The 10,930-nt window shown below is 35.9% G+C and overlaps 1 protein-coding gene across 1 annotated transcript; it reads left to right on the top strand.

Moving 5' to 3' along the window:
- Window positions 1-124: 124 nt before the first annotated feature.
- Window positions 125-7,752, top strand: LOC130243937 (protein transport protein Sec61 subunit beta-like). The gene is made up of 4 exons (XM_056476250.1): window positions 125-253; window positions 927-1,024; window positions 2,017-2,121; window positions 7,370-7,752. The coding sequence occupies exons 1-4, from the start codon at window positions 251-253 to the stop codon at window positions 7,455-7,457; spliced, it is 294 nt and encodes a 97-aa protein (XP_056332225.1). The 5' UTR covers window positions 125-250; the 3' UTR covers window positions 7,458-7,752.
- The last annotated feature ends 3,178 nt before the right edge of the window (window positions 7,753-10,930 follow it).

Below are 10,930 nucleotides of genomic sequence, written 5' to 3'. Positions count from 1 at the left end.
TCTTGTATCAAATATAAAATCAAAACATATCTTAAATGCGTATAAAGGTAAAGCTCAGGTTCACGGTTTAGCTCAGGCACGCTACTGGCGCCTATGATGGTCCTTTCTTTAGCTGTCGTGGCCTTCTCAGCGAGACGTCATCACCAGGCTTTCTTTTCTAGTGGTCTGCGTCTGCTGCAGTTTAGTCAGAGTCAGTCATCTAGATTTATTTTTCCCCCGCAGTCTCCAGAGACATAGACATTTACACACAATGGTAAGTTTCTGAATTCATCCATTCATCTTTATGAGGCTTCATATTTAGCGTACGATTCGTTTTATACGTTATATCTGAATTGTTGGCAGTCCAGCCAGTAGTGCTCTGTACCAACGTACCGTTATTGCAGTTGTGAGTCTAACATTAGTTATGTTTACTTAGCAGTTCTTCAGATATGAGTTTCAAGCATCGACAAATTGGGTTTTGAGTAATATAATATTTAGTCTCGTGTCACACGATTTATGTGTACTTTTTCGGGTTCGTTTGAACAACAGCTGCAATCACTGAGTTTGTTTGGCAGACGTGGCTCTTTTGGTCCTTCACACCAGCTCTGAAGTCTAAATCTGACTCCCGTTCAGCATGAATACTCGCTTACTATCAATTGTATATACTAAATTGTCACTATAGTCTAGGTTTTAACATCCAATGTTCTATAACATTTTCAAGAGCAGTTTATGAAGACGTTTTGTAGTCCCATAGGATGTCTGTCTGAGATAGAAAGATGGAGAGAGACACTTAGTAAGGTATGACTTTAGATGAAATTATTAGCTCCTTTATAGTATCTTCTGTAGCATTAAGTTTTTCTAGTAGGGTATGACTTACAATTGACACATAATGAATCTTTCTTTCACTGTGTGGTTTAGCAAGTTCTTTTTTTTTGTCTTATTTTCAGCCTGGACCCGCAGCTAGTGCAACAAATGTTGGTGCCTCCAGCCGTTCCCCCAGTAAGACGGTGGCTCCCCGCACCGCTGGTACCTCAGCCAGGCAAAGGTAAAAATCCTGCAAGAACAGTTTTGTTGGAACTTTAAAGGCCATGAAATGCTGTGAATTGTTCCTTTTCTTCATAACAGAAGTTCAAAATGCTTCACCAGGGGTAAACTGTAAATGACAATCCCTATGCTGCAGCTATAACAGCTGGATGCATTTTTACATTGCAGGTTCTATTTCATAACAAACAAAAAACAACTAAAATTACAGTGGTGAGAACACAGCAGTTAAGAAAGCATGTCATCAAAGTGATCAACTCTAAACAAGTTACATGTTTATTTATATTTGATGCAGTAGATTAATTTAGAGCAAGCAGGGTAACAGTAATAAACATTTAAAATGGTGTGAGTGTAGCTTCCAGGTTGACCCTTCAATTTTGACAGTTGAACTTATTCTTTCACTTGAAAGCAGTCATAGCCATTACATCCTTATTAGTTTTAGGCTTTCGGTTTCATTCACTTGCAATTTTTAGCTGTAAAAAAACTAACAAATAACAAAACAAACCGGCTCATGGCTCCCCAACAAAATGGCTCATGCTGATTGATGTAGTGAACTGGTATTTTCTTATTATATTACTTTATCTGTAGCCATAAACTTGTCGGTAGAGCAAGTCGTTTGACTGTTTGTGTTTTTGTTATTCCTGTGGACTTGAAAATGGAGGAATTGACTAATCCCTAATCATAGAAAAGAGCTCTGCATTGCAGAATAAGCTGAAAAAAGAACTCACCGTTGTTCTTTCTATTGACGTCTAAACTCAGAAGAACATGTATCAGAAAACCTCAGAAGTATATCAGAATCACATTCTTTGTGTTCCTGTGGTTTGTTTGATCAGTAGACCCTAAGATGTTGTTTATTTAGTCACAATGATTAGGTTGTATCCAGTTGTTAGCAAAACTGACAGTCGGGCTCTAATCAGCCTTTTCACATTCAATTCGGTTTGATTTGATTAAATGTGACACCTCTATATGGTTAAAGTTGTCTGTTGCTTCTATCAGGAAAGCCACAAGCAGCGGAGCGCGCAGCGGAGGCAGATCCACAGCTTCTGCAGGCACAGGAGGAATATGGCGCTTTTACACTGAAGACTCACCAGGGCTTAAAGTGTGAGTATTACAGCAGTGGAGGGACTCACAACTCTTTCTGTTCCAAGACTGACCAAAATCTGGAATATATATATATATATATATATATATATATATATTGTTAACATACTAAACAGCTGTTCATATGTTTGAGGTCTGTAAGATGTTTTTTTTTTTTTTTTGGTTTGTTTGTTCATATATTAACTATGCATTACATTTATTTACAACAGTTAAACATCAAAATGTAAATCATTCTTATTTCTGTTAATGAAAGACTACAAAAAGAATCAGTGTTTCTGCAAACATTAAGCACACCTGATGTCCACAATGTCAGTGTTAATATTTTATTAAACAGAAAAACACAATTGTAGATTTATTTATAATTTGTAACTTTTGTGGGGTTATTTTCACCCATTACAGTGAGTCACCCATTACAGAAATTTAAATCACATTCATATTTGGCAAAATAAAAAAAGCCTACTTAATATTATTTTTGAAAGATATCATTTAATAAGCAGAAGTTTGCCTATTAAATTATCTTATAAACGTTATTTTGGCATTACGTAGTAAATATTTATCATTTAAATTAGTGTTTTTATAGTTTTTAAATGTCTAGTTTTATAGAATATTTTTAAAAGTGATTCATTAAAAAAAATATTTATTTTAATGTAAATATTTTGGTGTAATCTCAAGGCATCTCTGGTGCAGCTTGCAATCATTGTCAATGTAGAGCAAAGTAAGGCTCAAGAATGGGTATATCATCTTATTTGACCAGAGATCAGATGTGGCTGCAAAAGTATATTAAACAGCCTTTAAAGTCTCTAAAGCCTTCTGCGTCGAGTAATCATCCTTGCCTTGCGCATAGCTGTGCATTTAAACCTCTGCGTGCTGTTTGTGTTGCTCTGCAATAACACTTAAGCTAGCTGGCAGCGGGCTTTTATGTTCCTCTGTGACAAGTTTCTTTGTGGGGAAGACGAAGCTTCTACAAGAAGCTAAAACTTGCTCATTTAGAGACGAGAAGCGGTAGACATGTAACAACTTAAACCATAAGGTAAACCCAAAACAAAAGTTTCCATCTGGAGCTTTACAGGGCTCGACACTTGTAAACACTCGCTTCAACGGGCTCGCTGCCGTCTTGTGGCTCTCTGCGCCGCCCACGCATCTGTACGATACCAAACCAACCAATCAGAGCTTGAGCTACGCCTCGTGTAGTTGCATTTTTGAAAGGTGCCGTGGGACCATATGTGTGCACCTCACGCAGAATCAGCAGCAACTATCAGCCTTAACAGAGCAGGGTCACGTGACCACATGTGGTATTTTAATAGGAATCTGGACAATATTATAATTGTGCATATACATTAGATTAGTCAGTACTGAAGCCAAATCTAGAGCTTATTTAACAAAATAACTTCCGATAACAGTCCAAAAACTAGTACACCCAAATTTATGTTACAGAAAAATATTAAATACTAATTTAAAAAGAGGAAAAATCAAGAGAAGCAAAAAAAAAAAAAGTGACTTTTTTTTTTGCAATAATTTGCTTAAATTATATTATCCTTCAATTTCCAAATATATTTTGTGACTAAAATATTATTTTAATAAATCTATCTGTTTAATAAATCTGTTTTTGTTTATACATGTATGCATACATTAACTTTAACAAATTAATTACATTCATTAATTTAGTTTGTGTTGTATTGGCAGTGAAATTTTAAAAACATCCATTTCCCACTAACATTTAAGTGCGCTCTTAAACAGTGCCGATTTGCCATTGTGTTCACATGATCAACAGAAATGACTGAGAATTTGAAAGCCGTGAAGATCAATCAATTCATTAGCAGTTTGCACGTATGTCAGCTTCTAAATAGACCAGCTGATCTTCGAGCTTTAAAATGCTTCAGTGTCCCTGTATCTGTGGTTACACTCAGTAAACAGCGAGTTTACCGGTACTGTGAGTTCGGTGAACTGATGACCTTTACGGCCAATCACAGTCATTTCTGTTGAGCACGTGAACACAATGGCAAATTAGCGCTGTTTAAGAACGTACTCAACAGCGCTTTAATGTTATCAAGAAATGGACATTTCTAAAATTTCAGTACTGAATTCCAGTTTCGTGACAATGCTAGTTTAAGTAGCACATTTTTGAAAATAATGTCAAACTCGGGTACAATAAAAAGATTTGATTAAATTAGTGATATTACAAAGACACATTTGTTTTCAGATTTTATTCCGTGCTTATTTTTTATAGTAAATCATATTGTGATATTTTATGCGTGTATACCTTATTTCTTTGACATTATTATTGCTGGTCATAATGATTTATTTCAACAAAAAGCCTGTGTGTGTAAGGAGAAAAAAAATCCCCCAGCTAAGAAAACATGCTAAACATATTTTTATAGCTTTTTATGGCTTAAGTTAAGAACAAAATAATAAAAAGCTGAAATACTTGATGCACAAAGAACCAACACAGACGCTCATTTTTAATTCATCCCCTCAGCTCAACAGGAAGTGACACGAAAGGGAGGGGCGGAGGCTTCTGAGAGGTTTAGCATTTATAAGGATAAACATGAAATTTTAACGACAGGAAATTGGCCTCATGGGCTCAACCTCCGTCTTTATTTGATGTCTCCCCTGCCATTTCCCCTCCTACAGCAGTGTGCGTGTGCGCCTGTATTTTCAAGCCATCTGCAGAAGAGTTTTTTTGTGTTTTAAAGCACTGTTTTAGATTGTAAACATCTATTTAATTCGATATATGAATTAGCTCTGCGTGTGAGAATGTTATTGAGCACGTCTACAGTGCCTGAATTTACAGTCAAGAGTCTCCTCCAGTAAGTGAGTCTGTGTGGAGTAATGTGTGTGAAGTATTTTTCACTCTTTAGGTTTGGTGTGTGTGTGTGTGTCTGTCTGTCTGTGTGTTTTGAGCTTAATTAAAGTTCCGCTGGAAAAGGTCACATCAATTAAAGCCTGAGGGGTGGGCCTTCAGTCGGCATGGTTACACAGCTGCCTAGCGACTCAAGGGATGGTCAGTTCCTGCTTTAATAAAGCCCCACATTTTCCACCTAGCTCGTTAACACTGTCCTACTCGCCCATTTAGAATCCTAATTACCTCGTTTTGTCACATGATCAAGGCGAGCAGTCCTGATTGGCCCACTGGGAGGAGGAAGTTATTGCAGAACTTTTTATTTAAATCCCACTTATACATTTTATGTCCCATGACGCCATGCGTGAATCATGGAAGCAGCTTCAGTTAAATTGTATACAGTCCTTGAACTATAGGGCAGAACAATGAAGTGGCTTTATTCCTCGTATTTTATCAATGGAATATTAAAAGGCAACATCTTTGAAAAAACACATTTTAGCAGACCATGAAAAAAAACAAATATCTGCCACCATGTTACTGATTGATATAGCTGTACTGTTGGGAATACAAAGAGGGACAAAATAATCTAAAGCAGGGGTGTCCTGGAGGGCCAGTGTCCTGCATATTTTAGTTCTAACCCCAATTAAATTCATCTGAACCAGCTAAATCAAGCTCTTCATAGGTGTACTGGAAACTTTCAAGGAGGTGTGTTGAAGGAAGTTGGAGCTAAATTATGCAGGACATCAGCCCTCCAGAACCTAGATTGGACACCCCTGATCTAAAAGAACTAAACAACAGAGCTGTGTTTACAGATATGCTTGTGATACACTTAAATGACTATTGCAGCTTGTTCGAATTCCTAACATTAAGTAATGTTACTTAAGGGGGTGGGTGAGATTATTCAAGTCCACGTAAATTTGTAAAAATTATCAAGTTAACTTGATGCGTTCAACCCTGAAGGAATTTTTTATTGTGCAGTGGTCTCTTGCCATAACTCTGTTCACCTTTCACGGTCTTGCAGTTTTGCAGAATAGTTTTTTTCTGTGCAATTGGATGTGCTTTTTTACAGTGCATTGCATTCTTTGTCCTGATTGGGTGTAGATCATTGTCAATCAATCTCCTCCATGCTGTGTCTCCTGTACAGTACAGAATGCTTTCAGCTTGCCAAATTTACATAAATCTTTGATCGCTAGCAGTGTGACTCAAGTGCTGTACTGTATGTTTGCAAGTTTTCTCCACAACAAACCCCATAATATCGATGAAACCTTCTGCACCATCAAAGGCATTTATGGTAGTACCCAAAAGGCAGAGGAAGATGTTTACCATTGCACAAAATTTGGACTTCTGGACATGCAGGTGCCCAATGTAGGGCCTGCGGGCCAAAGTTGGCCCATGGTAACATTTGGTTTGGCCTGCCATCCCATCAGAAAAGAGAGGGAGAATGATGGGGAGTTGGTTGACAGGAATGCTTTTGACTGAGATCATCATTTTGAATTTAGTCTATAGCCTTTTGTTTCTTTGTTTTAATCGTAGCTACAAAAAAGCCAACTGAAATATTTCATATGAATCAGACTTGTAAATACTGTAAAATGTAAATGCTGTCACTCGACAGATAGAGGACAAGGCACAAGACATCGGTGAGCAAATCAAGGCAAAGGCAGGCCCAGCTCAACTACTGTATTGAGCTTTATTGTGTTATAAATGGGATCGTTTTTGTTTTACTGTAAGTTGATTATTAAAACGTTAAAAATTACACTGCATTATTGTTGTAAAGCAATTTTTAAATAATAATTTTTGGCCTTTTTTTTTTTTTTTTTTTTTAAGAAAAGGTTTGGGCACCCCTGTGCTAAAGGAAGGTAGAAGTTATGTGAGCGTTTAAACAAGAGAAAAGTGTGAAAATGTTAATGCATGTCGGAGAAAAGTGTATAAATAGTGTAGTGAGGGGTTTTACAGCCTTAAATATATTTATACATCTATGATAATTGTAAAAATAAAGCTGACTACACGGATTTCACCTATTGCGGCCAATTTTTAGAAAGTTACTCCTGCGATTAACGAAGGACTACTGTAGTAATAGTGCGTTAAAATACCATTCGTAACATTTTCACGACAGCAAAGCATACCTCTCACTTTTTCACTACAGATAAGGATTATTTATAGCACAAACTTTTTCTAAATAATTAGTTTCTGTTGTTTTGAATGGAATTGGTTTCTCAAACTAGAAATGCAACCCATAATCTGAAACGCTTTAGTCAGGTGTGGGGAAAATGTGGGTCTTATACCCTGAAATTTTAGAATTGGTTGTTGAATTTAGTCTCTTTCCTCCACTAGGGGTCCCTCTGTCTTACTGGTTTTTATGTAACGATCATAATGAGAACTGGCAGTAATTGCATCTATTATTTCTCGCAGTGGCCCAGTTCCAGTTTTGGTGATGAGTCTGTTGTTTATCGCATCTGTCTTCATGCTGCACATCTGGGGAAAATACACCCGATCCTAAGCCTGCATGACCTCCGGACTCCACCCCGAAGCCTGACACAAAATCTTAAGTCTTTGGACTTGGACCAAACTCTGACCATCAATCCCTTTTCCTTTTATAAAAACCTCCATTTCAAGGGGTTTCACCCCAGAAGAGCTTACCCAGCCACTACAAACATTTGGAAATTAAAAAAAAAAAAAAAACACACACCTTTTTTTTTTTTTTTTTTTTTTTTTTTCAGAGCAGGACTTTTTTTTTGTTAAACATTTGTACAAACTAACATGTAAAATTGTACAATAAAATGCTGTAAAATGTTTGTCACCTTTGGTTTTCTTTGATCTACAATGGGGGAAAATATCAGAGGGTGTGATTTGCATCACAGGGTTGAATTTGCATATCTTCAGTGTGTGGCACAACAAGGGGTTGAATGCAAATGTGCATTCCAGAGGTGCTGTTGGTGCACGAGCCGCAGCTTTTGCTCCACCCGTCTCTGATCCTGATGTAATGTGTTACCTCAATTCCACTGAGCCTGCAGCCCTGTCACATCAACCCTAAATCAAGCATGCCTTTGTGGAACCAAAGGCTACAAAATGATCTACAAAAGAGTATTTCTTTGAAAGATTTTGCAATTGTGTATTTAATGTTTAAAAACTGAAGGGGAGCCCCCCTCCCCCATGTTGTCTACAGTGTGTGATTGGTATTGGTTGTGGATTCAAAGTAATGTTGACAATAATATTCAGATCTGCAGTGTTTTTCACTTCATAAGGTCTAAGATATTAAATTTGTGTTGCCCATGTTTTTTTGTTGTTGTGACACTCAATGTACTGCTTGACATTGACTTGCCTATTGCCACAAAAGACCACAGTTTCAGCTAAAAAAATCTTTTGCTTCTATGAAGAGGATCACTGGATTACATTTTGGATGGTCTGAGGTAAATTAAAAAGAATTTCATTTTGGCCTGAATATTCCTTTAAGAGATTCTATTTACAAAACCAATAGGCAACTTTGTTTGAAATGGCGTGTAAATGTCACCAGAATGCTTATCATAATAGCTACTGTTCAGTAAATTTAGTAAAGCAGTAAGAATAGTAAAGAAAGAAACTCCTATGCAAGGTTTTTTATATATTTCATCTATTCATATGATTAAGCTTCAAGTTTGGTGTATGTAGGTCTAAATAAGGAGTTCAGGCTAACGCCAGACAAAGTGTTTCAAAGAAAGGTACGTTAGTAATATTAGTGGTTACTGGCGGAATTGTATGAAATATGTATTCAGGATGGATTCTGATTGATTATAGCTGAGAGATGTGGAAAATGAGATTTACTTATATATTTGAATCACTGAAGTTTAAACGTATGCCACATTCTTGAATAATTAAGCAGTTTATCTTTTGCTTAGTTACAGCTAGCTACTCAATGTAGCCGTTTAGACTCAAAACAGGCCATTTTATAGTCATTTACCTCAATATATGTCAGATAAACGTCCCTAAAAGGATAGATCGTCCTCATAAATATAAATCCTCTTGCTAAAATATTCTAAGTGAAACACAAACGCGAATTCATAAAAACGAACATCAATCATAGTCTTCAATCTAGTAATTTTCTTTGTGCCTGTAGGAGGCGCTGTGATCCACTATTACAATATAAATGATCTCTCGGTGCCAGTGTGAGTTTAAGTCCCTGCTTTATTATTTATGTCTTAACCGAGCGTAAGGTTTCCCTCTGGTTTACGCTCATCCCAAAAGCTAACAGCGCAGTCAGAATTATTCAGTATCATCTTAAAAATGGATCCATATGGGCAAGAAGTGGTGTGTGTGAGAGAGACTGCGTGGAGTGTGTTTTAATTGTGGTCTACTGGGCACTATGTGCTACTTCAGGCCGAGATCCAGTGTTTATGATTTATGCATTACAATAATTTAAATCCATGCTAAGAGACAAACTCCTTTGTCATGTGTTTTTCAGTTGCTGGATGTTTTGATTCATTAAAAATTAATCATGTTTCATATATATTGTATTGAAAGCCATTAAGATGCAATACCTTTTTTACATTTTTAACCTGCTCTATCAAATGGTTGACCATATTTTGACCGTTTTAAATAATGATTGATAAAGTCATTTAAAGAATGTTTACACTCAGAGCATTGTTGGTTTACAAAAAAATCAAACACAGTTCTGTTGCACAACTACACTAGATTTTGGTTTTATTGTAAAAAACAAACAAAAAACATGTTAAATGAGAATTTGAAATATTTAATGTTTTATTTTATGTAAAAAATAAAGATCATTTAGTGTTCAAAAATGTTTTATTTTGATTTGTTTTTAAATAAATTGGTCTTACACTTCACATTTTCAGATTTTTACATAGAATATGTATTAATTCCCGTACTTTTACCATAAACCGACATATCTACCATTTGGTAGAGGTTGATATTTTAGAAATTATGGGATGTGTTGGAAAAAAATGCATGGAGTGTGTTAACAAGCGACATTAAGAGTTAAGAAATGAAAAAAAAAAAGAATTTTTTGTTTCTTGGTGGGCCAATTAAAGGGTTAAGATGTTTTACTTTCCGTAGATTGACAGTTTATATGTGTTTGATTTAACATAAACTACACTGTAAAAGAATTATATGACCAACTAGTCCTGACAGCTTATGCTTTTAGGTCATTGTAACTAATTAAACTAAGCTAATCATGTTCTAACTTAATTTTATAAGTTAAGCAAGTTGTTTTAAGTCAGTTTAACATAATATAACTTCAATAGACTCATAAGGTTAATTTGATTCAGCTTAAAAATTGAATGCAAACAGGATTTTTTACAGTGTATTGGTGACATTTCTTCTAAATGTAAAATTAAAAGGATATACAGCATAAAATACATTAACTTTAAAGATTTTTTTGCTGCTTGTTCAAACAATTTTTTTTAATGAGCTCAAACAACTCAATTCTGGAGATTTTTGGAGGAAACTGGGCTATATGCACAGCTAGTGTTTTTCAGCCAATGATGAACCTCCGGTGAAGCTTAATGTGACTTTTCAATTTCATAAGGTTCCTTTTACAGCATCGGTGTAATGTAATAACGAAACATTCAGTAAATAGACTTAAGCATTCATTTGGTTGTTCAATTGTAAAAACAGACGAAAGAAATGCAGGTAAAGTTTAAACGCAGGCGCCGTCATTAGCCACAGGTCAACGCAGAAATTCCATTGAAAGTACTGGGGTAAAATTATTTTCCATATTTTAAAGACATGGCACAGAAAAGTATCATTTAAAGCAGTGCTTCTCTTTTGGTCTGATACCCACTTCATATCGTATCTCAACCAGGCAGTGAAGATTGCTGCTTTTTTAAAGAAATCATATCTTAAACACGGCAATTTAGTATGGGATGACAATTCACCGGAAGCCCTGGGGCTGACTGAAATTAAAAGTCTGCGTGCATATACCCTATTGTTTTACGTTCACTCCACTTATAATTGTTACATTAACTTAATCGATTTGTG

This window comes from Danio aesculapii, chromosome 16 (genome assembly GCF_903798145.1).
Source record: "Danio aesculapii chromosome 16, fDanAes4.1, whole genome shotgun sequence".
In the NCBI taxonomy this organism is placed as follows: Eukaryota; Metazoa; Chordata; class Actinopteri; order Cypriniformes; family Danionidae; genus Danio; species Danio aesculapii.
The sequence above is the reverse complement of the archived record's forward strand: the minus strand, read 5'-3'. Positions and strand labels throughout refer to the sequence as shown.